Consider the following 16354-nt stretch of genomic DNA (forward strand, 5'->3'; position numbering starts at 1 on the left):
TCTCTCTTTCTCTCTCACAAATAAACATAAAAAAAAATTTTTTTTTAATCATTTCCTAGAATCCAGTCTTGGATTCTTTAGCCAGTGACTTGTATAGAGGAGGTACTTAGTGAACGTTGAACTGTGCTGCATTCAGATCTTGCATCTGAAACTGTATCTAATACTGTTCATACATGAGAGTGAGAGAACTACACACACCAGCTGCCTCAGCAAGACATTTTAATAAATAGCTCTTATTCTCCTGGATGACTGTATCAAACTGAATATTCTAAGTACTTTGGAAATTAAAGTTTGCTGTTAATTTGTTAACTTTCTACAGTTACTGATAAGAAATACATACTACATGTAATAAAAGAATAGGAAATTCTTCTTTAGGACATTTTGTTGTTAGGTTGTATTGTGCTGCCACAGATGAGTATCGTGTTCCATGACAGCAATGAGTAACCTATGCTTTTATTTCAGTTTACAGAAAACACGTCCAGATTCTCTGCCCATGTCAACTCAGTTTGTCTGAATAAAAAATAAGAATAATGTGGATATATATGTCCATAGTTAAATGAGTACTGCTCATTAGCCTACTAATCTGTTTGTAGTATACCTCTTACAAAAGTTTCAAGCTGCAAAATGATCTTAGTCCCTTTTACTGTCTAGCCTGAACTGGTGATGCTTCCCAGTATTGTGCTCAGATATCAGAGGATCTGTTCTAGACAAAATCAAGCCCTTCTTCTATCCCTCCATACACCTGAAATATTCCATTGCAGTATTTTTCTTTTCATGTCGTTTATGTATTTATTTTCTCATTAAATGGTCCTTGAGGGTAGGAACCAGATCTTGCCACCTGTAAGTCTCCATTACTTAGTAAATCCTACATGGTGGGTATTTAGTAAATACCTGTGGAAAGTTGTTTTAAAAGCTTTTATGAAAGAAAAAAAAAATACTGAATAACCCAAGTATTAATTTCTAGAAAGCCCTCTTAGCATAGCATTCTTCTTCTCCTACCTGCTATGTTATCAAATAATACTACATTCTGTATTTGCCTATTTATTATGTTGCAGTGTTGTTATTAAAAGACCTTTTAAAAAAAGACCTTATAGTTCAGTGATTTCAGGTTTTAATTTCATTTTATTTTATAACCTCTTTTTACTATAATTACTAAACATAATTGGTTTATGCCTTTAAAATACTGTTATTCCAGTTACAGATGAATCTATACCCTCTTATTCTGGAGGTGATGTGCCAAGAAATGACAGTAGTATATGGTCAAAAGTAACTGAAGAGGGGACAGATCTCTCAGAACAACTCATGAGGAGTGGTTTTGCTGGAACTGAAATAGACCCTGAAAATGAAGAACTTATGCTCAGTATTAGCGGTCGACTACAAGCAGCAGTTGAGAAACTCCTGGAAGCTATAAGTGAAACGAGTAGTCAGGTAACCTCTTTATGTTGCTAATATGTACTAAATTTGCAGTAGGTTTTCTTTTAAGCCAGTGAACATCTAAATGTTTTCTTTCTATTGTCTCACGTAAATTTAGTCAAGTTCTTAACAATTGGTTATCTTTGTAACAACAGGGATCTTTGATATCACCGGGTTTCTTTTCAGGTAGTAAGAGTTCATTTAATGTCCTGATGGACTTTTCAAGTTCAAAATTCAATGTTGTTTTATTTTTCAGATTTTCTAGACTCTTGAACATTACTTTTTTGATATCAAAAGAGATTTTTTTTTTTAATATATGAAATTTATTGTCAAATTGGTTTCCATACAACACCCAGTGCTCATCCCAAAAGATGCCCTCTTCAATGCCCATCACCTCCCCTCCCCTCACTCCCACCCCCCCATCAACCCTCAGTTTTTAAGAGTTTCTTATGCTTTGTCTCTCTCCCAGTCTAATCTCTTTTTTTTCCCTTCCCCTCCCCCATGGGTTTCTGTTAAGTTTCTCAGGATCCACATAAGAGTGAAAACATATGGTATCTGTCTTTCTCTGTATGGCTTATTTCACTTAGCATCACACTCTCCAGTTCCATCCACGTTGCTACAAAGGGCCATATTTCATTCTTTCTCATTGCCATGTAGTATTCCATTGTGTATATAAACCACAATTTCTTTATCCATTCATCAGTTGATGGACATTTAGGCTCTTTCCACAATTTGGCTATTGTTGAGAATGCTGCTATAAACATTGGGGTACAAGTGCCCCTATGCATCAGTACTCCTGTATCCCTTGGGTAAATTCCTAGCAGTGCTATTGCTGGGTCATAGGGTAGGTCTGTTTTTAATTTTCTTTTTTTTTTTTTTTTTAATTTTTTTTTTTTTAACGTTTTATTTTTGAGACAGAGAGAGACAGAGCATGAACAGGGGAGGGTCAGCGAGAGGGAGACACAGAATCTGAAACAGGCTCCAGACTCTGAGCTGTCAGCACAGATCCCGACGTGGGGCTCGAACTCACGGACCGCGAGATCATGACCTGAGCCAAAGTCAGCCGCTTAACCGACTGAGCCACCCAGGCGCCCCTGTTTTTAATTTTCAAAAGAGATTTTAACTTTACGCTTATTTGTAATATTCTGCAGTGTATGTTATTTATTTGAAGGTATAGTATCAGCAATCTCTTAAACTATATGCTCCAGTATGTCCTAACACACTAACTACTGTTGTCATGTGACAACAAATCATACCTGTAATCCTTCACATTTTTACTTCCTTTTCATGAACGTTAATAGATTACCTCATTTTACTGTCTCTTGGTAGGCAATATCTCTTGGTAGTGAGGGACAGTTTCTACGTTGAAGCACAGTTTTTATAGAAATTTTAAAGGGACACAACCATTTATAAGTTAAAATGCAATTTTCTCTGTCTATAACATTTTTTACACTATGGTAATTATTTCTTAAGTTACTGAAGTTACGTAAAAGAAGCTGTAGAATCATAGCTATGGTGTTATTTGAATGAGTACTCCATTGTCATCAGTTAGAGCCAGTATTAACATTTTCATTGATATCTTTATTCAGAGTATCATAGATCCATGTGTATTTCTAACAGAAGTTGAGAAGTTGAAAGACATGTCTTTCATGTCTTGTTATTTCTTTTTTTTTTTAATCTTTTATTCATTTTTGAGAGAGACAGAGTATGAGTGGGGGATGGGCAGAGAGAGAGGGAGACACAGAATCCGAAGCAGGCTTCAGGCTCTGAGCTGTCAGCACAGAGCCCAACACGGGGCTTGAACCCATGGACAGCGAGATCATGACCTGAGCCGAAGTCGGACGCTTAACTGACTAAGCTACCCAGACTCCCCTATGTCTTGCTATTTCTAATGTCTGGCTTTTATTGACGTTACTTTTTTTCCTCTAAGAAATTGCTCTGTTATGGAATGTCTCTGCAATAGCAGTGACTGTAGGATGCATCATATTTGGCAAATATTGTTATATATTTTGTGTTTTAATGCCAAATTCATTTAGGTTAAGTTAGTGATTGGGTCCTCTCCTTGTTACTGACCCTTGAAATCACTTGTTAACCACCTACTATTTGGTTACTTTCTCATTATCCATTTCTTTTTATCTTGGCAACTTGCTATTGGCATTTAACAAAGAAGGCATTATCAAAACAACATATTTCCAGTGAAATATTTGCCTTCTGAATAGTCATCAGATAACCAGAGTTTTTCCCAGGTTCATTTTTCTTTGTAAGGAGGTAGTCTAAATTCTTTTCTGGGATAGAATATAGACTGTATCTTTAAGAGCAAATTACCAGGGACACCTGGATGGCTTAGCTGGTTAGGTGTTTGATTTGGTTTTGGCCCAGGTGATGATCTGACAGTTTGTTCAAGCCCCATGTCAGGCTCTGTGCTGACATTGTGGAGCCTGCCTGGGATTCTCTCTCAGCCCCTCTCCTGCTCGCTCTCTCTCTCTCTCTCTCTCTTTCTCTCTCTCTCTCTCTCAAAAATAAATAAACTTAAAAAAAAAAACAAAACCAGAAAACAAATTACCACTTGGAATGAGAATTCACCATTTGGCCAGAGGAATGTATCATAATATATCTACTGTTAATTTTCTGCGTTGTACCAGAAAGCAGTTTGATTGGCCAAACTAAGGTATTCATATTCAGTTAAGCAGGTCTCAGAAATGTTTTCATAGATAAATTCTGAAGATATGTGTATGTATATATGTAACAGAAGAAATTGCTGTCTTTGGGCAATTCTTGTTTTTCTGAAGCTTTCTTTCAGAGCAGGTACAAAATGATTAAAAGTCAGTTACTTACAGATGTCCTTGAGCATCACAAAGAACTGAAAGAAGTTCAGTAGTTTTGAAAACTGAAATCTTTGTGTATTTACTAATACACAATAAAAAGGATAACTATACAAACAATAGTGGTCCTATCTTTCACTAAAACCACAGTGAGTTATTTTTCATTGCCAACATCCTAAGTGATGGTAAGAAAATGGCACCAATAAAAACCAGCTTCATTTGTGTTATTAATTTAAGACATTATACTCTTGGATCAGAGAATTTCAATGTTTATTGTATTTTTCTTCGGCCTTAGGTAGACTACTGAAGCTCAAACATTGAAATTCTGAGTGCTACATCATAATAAGGAATTCCATAGCTATTATAAGAAAATAATATTTTCTACTAAGATTTACTATTTTGTCTTTTCTAAATTATCATAAATACTGGATTGGCTTTCTTTTAGAATGCTTGCATATAAGCCACTTTAACAATATGCTACTCTACTGAGTCAGCTGATCCAGTTCCGGCATTTTCAGCTGTTGCTTTTCACCACTTTTAAAGTTTGAATACATATGTGTCATAATTACCCCTTTTATTCTCTGCAGTCTCTGATAGTCTTGCCTCTTTTTTTTTTTTTTTTTAACATTTCAGCTACATTAGTATTGAATTTCCGTGATTTGTACTCTTTCATGCTATGAAAAACCTGACAATACTTTCCCTTTCTTGACCACTGTTAAATACTTTTCACCTGGATCTTGAGCACTGTTAATACTGTCGCTGCCACTTGGTATCATTGTAAATTATGGACAGTCTAGTTAATGCAATACAGTTGACCTTCAAACAGTACAGGTTTGAACTGTGTAGCTCCATTTATATGGAGATGTTTTTCAGCATATGCGGCACAGTACTGTAAATATATTTTCTCTTCTTTGTGATTTTTCTTAACTTTTTTCCCTAGATTACTTTATTGTAAGAGTACAGTATATAGTATATAACATATATACAAAATATGTGTTAATCATTTATGTCATCAATAAGGCTTCTGGTCAACAATAGGCTATTAGTAGAGTTTGCAGGGAGTCAGAAGTTATATGGAATTTGGGGGCATCTGGGTGGCTCAGTCGATTAAGTGGAGGACTTTGGCTCAGGTCATAATCTCACGGTTCAGGAGTTCAAGCCCTGTGTCAGGCTCTGTGCTGACAGCTCAGAGCCTGGAGCCTGCTTCAGATTCTGTGTCTCCCTCTCTCTCTCTGCCCCTCCCCAGCTCACGCTTTTTCTCTCTCTTTCTCAGAAAAATAAACATTAAAAAAAATTTTTTTTTAAGTTATCTGGATTTTTGTGCAGGGGATCCGTGGCCCAACCCCCGCATTGCTCCAGGGTCAATTATATAATAATTTGACAAACACCATGGAAAATGGTAAATAAATTAGAAGGGATTTGTGGTTGGACTTGTTCCTATAGGCTATTATAGAGAAACTTCCCCCATAATCCATGAATACTGCCAACAGAAAAGTGTGTGGGATCCAACTGAAATACTCGTTTTCCCAGGCCAAGATCATACCTCATCACATCTGCTTATGTGATCAAGTTGTGAGGTACCGTAGGAGCCTGACCATGTCATTTTTCCAAATTATTCGCAATCTGTCAAATAACTGAAATAGCAATTTGTAAAATAAAAAATAAAATAAGATAGCAATTTATTATTAAGCTTTTATCATATTGTTTTAAATATCAATGAACAGGTCACAAAAATTTTGCCTAGAGCACTAAGTAGTTCTCAAACTGCAGTCTCTAAACCAGCAGCATCAGCATCATTGAGGACTTGCTGTAAATTTAAATTCTCAATCCCCGTCCCAGACCTACTGAATGATGAAGCCCAGCAACCTTTGTTTCAGCAGGTCCTTTAGGTGATTCTGATAATGCACTGAAGTTTGAGAACCACTGTTCTAGAGATGATTAGTATAATGTTCACATTATTCTAACTGAATTTTGAAGTGTTCTACTAATATCTATTATATAAAAGGTTAAAGTAATTGTTGACATTTGGTATAAAAATCAGGTGTTTCTTAGGTGATTTCTTTTAATCCAAATTCAATTCACCCACTACTCTTCCATGGATAGATGTTTAAAGCCATTGACTTCTTCAGAATATTGTCATTAATAACTAAAATGTTCTTGAACCTAATGAATCTTATTAATAGCTTGTCAGATTGAGATAAAATTATGTGTAATCACCTCTGTGAAATAACTTGTATTCCATTTTTGTTTTAATGTGTCATTGTTTGGTTATTCATAATAGTATAGTTCCCTTTTACCTTATTTTTTTTTTTCACTTGTTACAAAAATTCTAAGGCAGAGTTGAGAGACGTTGCTATAGTATATTAGTGCTTGCAGTGACCAAGAAGTTCAGGTAAGTAGCTCTGTACAGTATACCCTGAGGACCAGGAAAGAGAGTAGCATCTCATACTTTGGAGCAAGGTAGGCCCAGGTAGTTTTATTGGAAGACTTGATGCTTGAGATGAATCATTCATTCGTCATATTTATTGAGTACCTACTATATAGCAATTGCTATTTTATATACCGAAAGTATAGCATTGAATAGAATAGACAAAATCCTTACTTTTGTAGAGCTTACAATTCAGTGGTGGCAACTAACAGTGTATAAACATACAGTATGTCAGGTGGTGATATCTGCTGGGAAGATACATAAAATAGGGGAAGGTAGAGCATGATGACGAAAGGGCACATTTTATATAGGAAAATGGAGGAAGACTTCCCTGATAAAGGAATAGTCAGGCATATTTCATACGGAAGATTAGGAGACAGCCATATAGGTAAGTATGAGAAGAATGGCTTAGGCAAAGGAATAACAAGTGTGAAGGCCCTGAGGAGGTCATGTGCTTGTTCTTTGTGTGGCTGACAAAGAGGCCAGTGTGGCTAGAGCAAGGAGAGTGAGAAGAGTGGAAGATGGATGGGGTCAGAGTGATACTTGGGAACCAGATAACATGGAACTTGGAATTCAATTCTTAATGAGATATGGAGTCATTATGTATAACTTTTTAACTTTTTATTTTGAAATAATTTTAGACTTAGAGAAAAGTTGCAAAAATAGTACAAATAGTGTTTCCATGTACCCTTCACTGACCTCCCCTAATATTAACATCTTGCATAACCATATTATAATTATCAAAGCTTAGAAAGTAAAACTGGTACAGTGCTATAAACTGAAATACAAACCATTTGGATTTTACCATTTTTTCCCACTACGTCCTTTTCCCATTCCAGAATCCCACATTACATTTAGTTGTCATGTCTTCTTCAGCTCTCTTAGGCTATCTCTGACGGTTAGTACCTGAGTCCCTCTTTGTCTTTTATGATCTTGACACTTAATAAGGACTGGCTAGTTATTTTGTAGAATGTCCCTCAATTTGGATTTGTCCGACGTTTTCTCACAATTACCTGAATCTTAAGCATTTTTGACAAAAATATCACAAAAATGATGTGCCTTCTCAGTGTGTCATATCAGAGGGCACATGATGTCAATATGTCTTACTACTGTAATGTTAATCTTGATTTCTTGTGGTGTCACCTGGGTTTCACTGTACCATTACTATTCTTCCCTTTGTAATTAATAAATATCTTGGAGGAGGTACTTCGAGATTATGCAAATATCTTGTTTCTCCTTAAACTTTCATCCACTATTTTGAGCATTCATTGGTGGATCTTGCCTGTGCAATTATTACTGTGGTATTCTAATGGTGATTTTCTATCTTCCTCATTCCTTAATCTATTAGAATTATTACATTTATAATCAGGATCTATATGTATTCATGCCTGTTTATTTTTTTCAGTGGGTAATAATCCAATACTATAGTAGTTTATTTTGTTCCAGCTTTGGCATTGAGAACTCTTTCAGGTTGGCTCTTACACCTTTTCAAAGTACTTATTTTTTTTTTTTTTTTTTTGAGCATTTGCACTATCAGAGGCTCCAGACCAATTTTGTGTTATTCCTGCCCCAGCCCTAGAATCCACCACTTCTCCAAGGAATTTAGGCTTCTTGTTAGAGAATGAGATTTACAAACCACGATCTGGATGTTATATGAGTTCACTTTTAACCAAGTGTATCATGACTTGTAGGTTCTCTTGTAGACCGTTTGAAAATATATGGGGTATATTAACCCTTGCATCTGTTTTTATTTCCATATCTTTATGTATATATAGTAAAAACCTAACTTCATATATTACCTCTTATTCTGATCCAGTACCACAACATTCATTCTACCCCTTCCCCTTCCCTTTGTAACTTTGTTCTCCATCAATGAGAGACTAGGCTCTCATTTTACTTATTTGTTCAGCCATATATACCCATAAAGTAATTTCACAATTGCAAGGCTATACCCCTGAGGAGAACATATTTACATATGTACAGTACTTTTTGTCTTTAGCCTTACATAGTCGAAAATACTGTTTTTCAAAGTATGTTAGGTTAACTCTTTTCTTCCTCACTTCTTAAGTAGTTTTGTTATTCACTTTTAATACAATTAGAATTATTTGTTACAGTTTTTATTCCATTTTGGGTTTCCCTATGTTCTGGTTAATTTTTTTTTAATTTACATATGGTAAATTTCACTCTTTGTATGGGTAATGCTTTCGATTGTGACAGATGCATAGAGTTTTATATCTACCACCACAAACATGATACAGAATCATTCCATCCCTCCAAATTCCCCAGTACTTCTCTTCTGTAGTCAGCCCTTCTACCTCCTGCTACTGGCAACCCCTGGTTGCTTTCCATGCGTATAGTTTTGCCTTTACCAGACTGGTGTAAATAAAATGATACATTATCATTGTATCATTGTACTTTTGGGCCTGGCTTCATTGTCTTAAAGTGAATGTATGATTCATCATCAATTCATCAATGTTGTTGCATGTATTAATAGTTTGTTCCTTTTTATAGCTGAGGAATATTATATTGTATGGATGTACCATATAATTTATTTAGAGGACATGCAGATTGTCTCTAGCTTTGGATGGATCATTAGAAATTTTTGAATAACTGATCTAACTTCTATTTTTCAAAAGGATCATTTTGACTGCATTGTCAAAAATAGACTGAGGGGATGGAGAAGTCTAAAGCAGAAGCATAGAAACCACTTAGAGAAGTCACTTCCCCAGATATACAAGTTAGGTGGTGGGATTAGAATTTGAACCCAGGCAGTCTGGCTGTGCTCTTAACTGCCAGTTCTTCTGCCCTTTGAAAATGAATGAGGTCAGTTACTGCTGACTGGTCATGTTACTCACAGACTAAAGAATGGATTTTGAAATTTGGGCATCATTGGTAGTCTTACAAGAGCACTTTGGTGGAGTAATGGAGATGAAAGTGTAATTCAAGAGAAAATGAGGGGAAAGAAGTGAAAGACTTAAAAGACAAGTAGAAACTAAGTAGGTAGGTCAGAAGAAAATTTGTGATGAATGGTATAGTGTAAACCAGCATGATATGTATGCAGACAGTGGATAGTATTGTGATATGAAACTTCGGGGATGGAAGATGGAAAACTGATAGACGGTAAAGGTAGAGAAATAGCCAGTAGTTACATGTCAGAGTCCTTCATAAGCTAACTTTATGTTGTAAAATGTGGACAGTCATTGAAATACTTTTGATGGGAATAGAATATCAGAGGCCCCTGGGTGGCCTAGTCAGTTAAGCAACTCTTGATTTCAGCTCAGGTCATGATCTCATGGTTCGTGGGTTCAAGCCCTGTGAAGGGATCTGCACTGACAGCACGGAGCCTGCTTGGAATTCTCTCTTTCCCTCCCTCTCTGCCCCTCCTGTGTACATGTCTCTCTAAATAAATAAACATTAAAAAAATAATAATGATTAAATTTGTGTCTTAGATTCCTTTAGGCAGCGGTTTGATAGGCAGATAGGCAAGAATATGGTGAGGAGAGATTCTGAATGTAGGAAGCAGAAGGCCCTTATAATATATTCCAAGTAAAAAGTGATAGAAGTAAAATTAAGGCAGGAGGAAGTGATTTTAAAACTTTTAGGAAATTGAATTTAGTAGCATTTGGTATGACTGAATGTAGGGGATAAGGAAGAGAAGAGGAAACCAAGCATAAATCCTTAATCAACCAAGTTGTTGTATTTCATTTGAAATGCATAGAAGAGGCATCAAGTAAAGATAATCACTTTTTGGGTGATTTGGGAGTTTGGGTAGAACTAGATTGAAGGTTGTTATTACTTAAAGACCTTGAAGCCATGGTTTTAGAGTGTATACAGAGCTATTTTTGTACTGGTAGAATGCTGACATTTAAAAGAGAATAAAAATTGGGGCGCCTAGGTGGCTCAGTTGGTTAAGCGTCTGACTTCAGCTCAGGTCATGATGCCACAGTTCATGAGTTTGGGCCCCACGTGGGACTGTGCTGACAGCTAGCTCAGAGCCTGGAGCCTGTCTTCAGAGTCTATGTCTCCCTCTCTCTTTATCCCTCCCCTGCTCACTTGCGCGCGCGCTCTCTCTCTCTCTCTCTCTCTCTCTCTCTCTCTCTCTCTCTCAAAAAAAAAAAAACAAAAAAAACAAAAAAAAAAACATAGAATAAAAATAGTTAAGTCTATGGGAGAGATCGAGAATGAGAAGTAATTTTTCCAAGAGAATAGTGTCATAAAAGCCAGATGAGAAGTGATTTTTCCAGAAGTTGTCACTTACTACAGAAAGTTATAGGTGGCTGATGATTTAGTGTCCATTGGATATTTCATTGTGTGTGTTAACAGTGACCTTGATGAGAATGGTTTCATGGAGTTGGTGGAGGAGTATTCAAAATTCAGAGTTGGAGAAATAGAGACAGCAATTTTGTGACTACTAGCTGTGAAGAAAACAGAATACTGGCTTGAAAAAGGGAAGGTGCTTTTTTTAAAGGTTGGAATGGTATACCTTGAGTAGAAGTGGAGAAGTTGAAGATTGCAGGTCACAAACAGATGGGCTTTCTTGAGCCAGGTCCTTGGAATAAGTGAGGATGGAATCCAGAAACAAGTGGAAGGTGTGGTGTGTGGATCAAAAAGACTTGCCTCCTTTCAGATTGGAGAAAGATTATTGCAGATTATTGTGGATTTATGTTTGGGATGGAGGCGGGGTTTCATTGAAGTCCCCGTAGCCTAAGTAAATATTGTCAGATATTCAAGATTCTTTTCTTTTTAACAGTGTGGATTTTTATGTTGTGTGATTTTAGTAGAAGATATGTGATTAAGCCTTGTATTTAGTTTTAAGGTTTAGTATGCTTTGGGTACCATAGATACATCCTGCTTCAACAAAAGAACTAGTGAGTTTGTTTACTAAGTATCAGGGTTTCTATCTGGGCTTATTTCATAACATCTATTAAAGGATTATTTTACTTTATTTGATTAGACAGGTGACTTGCCCTGTGGTATATACATGCAAATCCATATAATGTGATTATTGTGATGAATGTCATTAATGTGATGAATTGTATTTCTCTTTTGCCCAGATAGGCTACTGTAAAATTAGGCTTATATTCAATCTATTGCAGTTTCCTATTTGTTGGGAGAGTTTTCATTATAATACGAGGGAAAGTGCTTAAAGACTACCCACAGGCCCTTAGAAAGGTATCTCTTTAACATAATCTTTATTCAGTAGTCTCTTTGTGGTACTGCAGAAAAGTTATCTTTGAGAGTATGGTTTCAGATTCTTGTTTCTTGAATCAGGTAGAAAAGGAATTCAGTCTGTTCCATGGGAGTAGCCTTTTCAGCTTTTCCAGAATTCAGAGGTGCTACTGAGAGATTCCTTTAGGCCTTGGAAAAAATTAATGAGGAACTTCCTCCCACAGAATGATGGTTATTACAGGTAACTCTCATGAGTTTAGTATCACTTTTGAGAATAATGGAATTTAAGCGACATGTTTCTATATCTTCTCAAAAAAGAAGACTCTTTCTGAGGATAAAACAATAGTTTAAGATTTTGTTTTGTCAATGTTAAGGGGTTTTTTTTTTGTTTTTTTTTTTAATGTTTATTTTTTGAGAGAGAGAGTACGAGTCGGGGAGGGATAGAGAAAGAGGGAGACACACAGAATCTGAAGCAGGCTTCAGGCTCTGAGCTGTCAGCACGAAGTCCGATGTGGGGCTCGAAATCACGAACCGCAAGATCATGACCTGAGCTGAAGTTGGACACTTAACCAGCTACCTGAGCCACCCAGGTGCCCCTGTCATTGTTAAGTTTTAAACATAATTGTAATCAAAGTGTTGAAATGCATTTTCCCATTAGGGTTTCCCCCAGTGTGCTTATTATATTGGTCAGGGTTCTGTCAGAGTATTGTATCCAGGATTCAGCCCCTCTATTAAATAACTTACAGAAATAAGTGAACAAGTCAGTATCCAAAAGACAGCAACAGAAGTGTTTTACAATTTGAAAGAAATGTTTAAGGGCGGAAAAGGTTAAATATCTTAACATTGTATGATTCAAATAAAGCTGTTTAGTTAGGGAAACAAACGTAGCTCTATACAACAAGTTAATAGCCTTCAAATATGCCTGAAATCTTGATTATCTGGAACCTGGGAACAATGAGCTAGTCTAAATATTTAAAGGGCATCCTCCTAAAAATTGAAGTCATTTTGCTTTAACTGCTTTTGATCGTAAAAAGTTTTATGTGCTTTCTAAAATTAAAAAAAAAAATAGAATTTGAATTATTCCAGTGCAGAGTAATCTGTCTGAACATCAGTTAATATACCATACGTTAATATACTGTTGTTAGGAGAGCTATTTTCCTCTATCTTAAATCAACTCTACTGCTGTTTTGAGTCATTTTTTTCCCTCCTTAATTTTACTGTTTTTTTTCTTTGTGGTTAGTTTCTTAACTTTGACCTATGTTCTGTTATAAGGGTCTACATCTTGATGTTTTTGTTTTACATGGATGGAAACAAGTTTTACGTGCTTTCAAAAATTGGAAAGATATAATTTGGACTATTTTAATTTAGGGTCACCTTTTTGAACATGAATTAATATAATATGCCATTAGTTAATATTCTGTTGTTATAAGGACTGTTGGCCTCATTCTAAATCATCTTATTAATCTGCTTTTTGAGTCTTTTTTTTCCTCCCTACTTTTTTTTTTTCTTTGTAGTTAGTTCTTACCTTGACCTGAATGTTTCTGTTTTTAAAGAGATACTTCTTGGGGCGCCTGGGTGGCTCAGTCGGTTAAATGTCCGACTTCAGCTCAGGTCATGATTTCGTGGTCTGTGAGTTTGAGCCCCGCATCGGGCTCTGCGCTGACAGCTCAGAGCCTGGAGCCTGCTCCAATTCTGTGTCTCCCTCTCTCTCTGCCCTTACCCCACTCATGTTCTGTCTCTCTCCCTCTCTCAAAAATAAACATTAAAAAAAATTTTTTTAAACGATACTTCTTACTTTCAGAGTTTTGTTTTTGCTTCAAATACGAGAAATTGGACACCACATTATCAAAATAAACTAATTTCCAGAGGGAGCGAGGAAAGAGTATTTTGAGAACTATATGATATGCTAAGTAAGCATGGGTCCTAGCAACCAATTCATAAAGCTGAGCAGCTAGGATACGGATGACTTTGTATCTGCTGAAGATCAAAAAAGTCAAATTTGGCTAAACCAGTGTACTGTTAGGCCTCCATTTTGTGAAAATGTTAAGACATCTTCACAGACTAACTGGCAAACTAACAAAAAAAGCATGAACAAAATTTTGTCCTTGCCTAATCCAGAATTAAAAGAGGCAGCTGCACTGCCCCAGAACATCTGCCTGTAGATTCTGGGCTCTCTGTAGAAAATCTCATTTTCTCTCCCCTAATTATTAGCCTACTATGAAGGCTTTGAGTGTTAACTCCTTTAAGTTTATATTACCTGCTTGCTTTAGTAGGGTTTTTTCCATAGTAGATAAAAGGTTTTGGTTTTTTGGGTTTAGGCTATTTAGTTACTGGATAGAGAAAAGGCACCACAATGAAAGCTTTTTCATTTATTTGAAACAGCTCTCACTATTGAGGATCTTTTGATGTTAAAAAGTAAGTTCATCTTTTAAAACTCTGAGTGTTTAGTTTATTCAATATCACTGACATTTATTATATGCAACTTGCCCTTTTGAGTTTTAGTCCGTGTTCATAGAGTATCTTAAGTGGTATAATTACCGAGAGTTATATATAATGCAGCTTTTAAAAAGAGTGTTTTTTCCCCCTTAACATTCACTCTAAAAACAATTCAGTGTAGAAATAGGTTATAACTAAACTATCTATACTTAGTTCTAGTGACTGCTTGAAAGAATGAGTATTATTTTAAGGAAATATCAAAAGGAAGTACTAATTTAGTTTTCTAGAAATAATTATGATTATTTGATACACTTTAAGAACTACTTGGTAGTAGACTCAAACCTACTTGATTTCACATTTTCAAATTAAAACAATTTTTGAATAGGATGGAAAAATACTAGCTTATCTTAGAAACATCATAAACGTGTCTAAATACCCTTTTCAAAGCTCTGACGTGGAACTTGGATCCTGTTAGGCAGGCTTTTTTGTGGGCGTATTAATTCACACTCCACCTGCCAGTACCTATAGGTAAAGACATGAAACCACACCCTCTGTTCTGACCTTTTCCTCAGGGGACACTGACTAGAATCCTTTGGCTCAGCATGAGAGCCTATTTGAATAGCTCAGTTCCGAGGAGCTTTTACTTTTGAATTGAGTGAAGCAGCAAGAACAAGGGAAATAATGTTGCAGCTACACTTCTGAAGACTGCTACTATGGAGATTTAAAACTCAACCTTCCCTGCCAGGTTGTTTGGAAGGCTTATTTCCACAGATGTTTGATACTGAAAGCAGTTTTATTGCTCAGCTAATTAGATATTTATATTTTCATTCTTCTATTCTTCAAGGATTTAATTATTCTAGTTAAAAAGGTGTTTGCTTTTATTTTTGTTGTCTTTGTTTTTCTTTTGTTTTTGACGAAGACTCACGGAGATGTAGTTTTTAAAATAGATTTGTGGGGTTTTTCTTTTGTTGTTCAGTTGTATGAATTAATAAAATGTTTATTTGATAGTACTAAAAAAAATTTTCATACAACTATGGTGTCTCTTGATAAACTAAAAAGAACTTTTTAATGTAGTGGAAAACTGTTAAAGTGATTGAGGAAAATTGGCAGCTGCATCTTCTAGAATGGATTCTTACAGGACCTATTTGGCAACTGTCAAACTCAGTGGCTCATGGTTGGAAGAACAAGATGAAGACATTTATGAGGTTGAATCTCGTGTGCCTTTACCATATCCTTTTCCTCTGTGTGAACATTTGGATGAAAATAACTCAGTAATTATTAATACTTCTATTTTTCATTTTATTCATAAAAGAAATGGGCACATATTAAAACTTATTTCTAAAATTTCACTGCCTACCCCTCCTTATTCAGTAAGTATAAAAAACTTGGTTTCTTTTAGTTTTAGTTCATGCTTTCAGTTTTTTATACATCTAATTTAAAAACCTGTATAATGAGAAATGAACTTTAAATGTCCTTAAGTAGAATAGAATCTTGTTTTGTTATTGTTTCATATGTTACTACTCATTTATCCTAGATGTATTGAAGGGCTAAATTTGTTCTAAGAGCCCCATCTTGGCTATGTTTTTGATTCCAGAAAGCAGAGTGAGATAGTATTACAGTTCTCCCATGCCAGGCAAGCTGTTTAAAAAGATCCTGCTTCTCCTTAAGAATCTTGCTTTTATATGTTTATGGTGCCAATCCTGAGTAAAAATGGAGTGATTAAAAGGCAATAGGCGTTATGATTCTTAAAACAGCCAAGTGAGCCAGTTAGGAATTGTTTACAATATTATGGTGTATTGGCTATAGTTCCAGACAAGGAAAAAGAAAATCTGGATTCTAATTTTAATTTTCTTGTTAACTCATAAGAAACTGATTTTTAATATGCCTACTAATCCTGTGAGGAAATACTGTTTTCTACTTTTTATGTGACATGTATTTTATAAACATTGTTAAGGGTAAGTACTTAGCATAGTTAGTACTTCAGGTTTATTTAACGCATAAATATGTTGTGAATGATTCACCTCAAGTGATTCAATATAACTACAAGTTATTCAGCACTTTTTACGACTCTCATGGCTTTAATTGT

At 35.6% G+C, this 16354-nt stretch overlaps 1 protein-coding gene across 7 annotated transcripts in view; it reads left to right on the forward strand.

Annotated features, from left to right (window-relative positions):
• The window catches only part of AKAP9 (A-kinase anchoring protein 9), a 152645-nt gene that overhangs the window by 86909 nt on the left and 49382 nt on the right, over positions 1-16354 (forward strand). For 6 of the 7 annotated variants that reach the window (XM_019443282.2, XM_019443283.2, XM_019443285.2 and 3 more), the window contains one exon: positions 1196-1428. In XM_019443282.2, coding sequence (XP_019298827.2) covers positions 1196-1428 — 233 coding nt within the window. Of the gene's footprint in view, positions 1-1195; positions 1429-15201; positions 15639-16354 lie in introns of those variants that run through there. The other variant, XM_053897134.1, reaches the window with a different exon arrangement.

Source organism: Panthera pardus, unplaced genomic scaffold (assembly GCF_024362965.1).
Source record: "Panthera pardus isolate Hobbes unplaced genomic scaffold, ASM2436296v1 HiC_scaffold_8, whole genome shotgun sequence".
Taxonomy (NCBI): domain Eukaryota; kingdom Metazoa; phylum Chordata; class Mammalia; order Carnivora; family Felidae; genus Panthera; species Panthera pardus.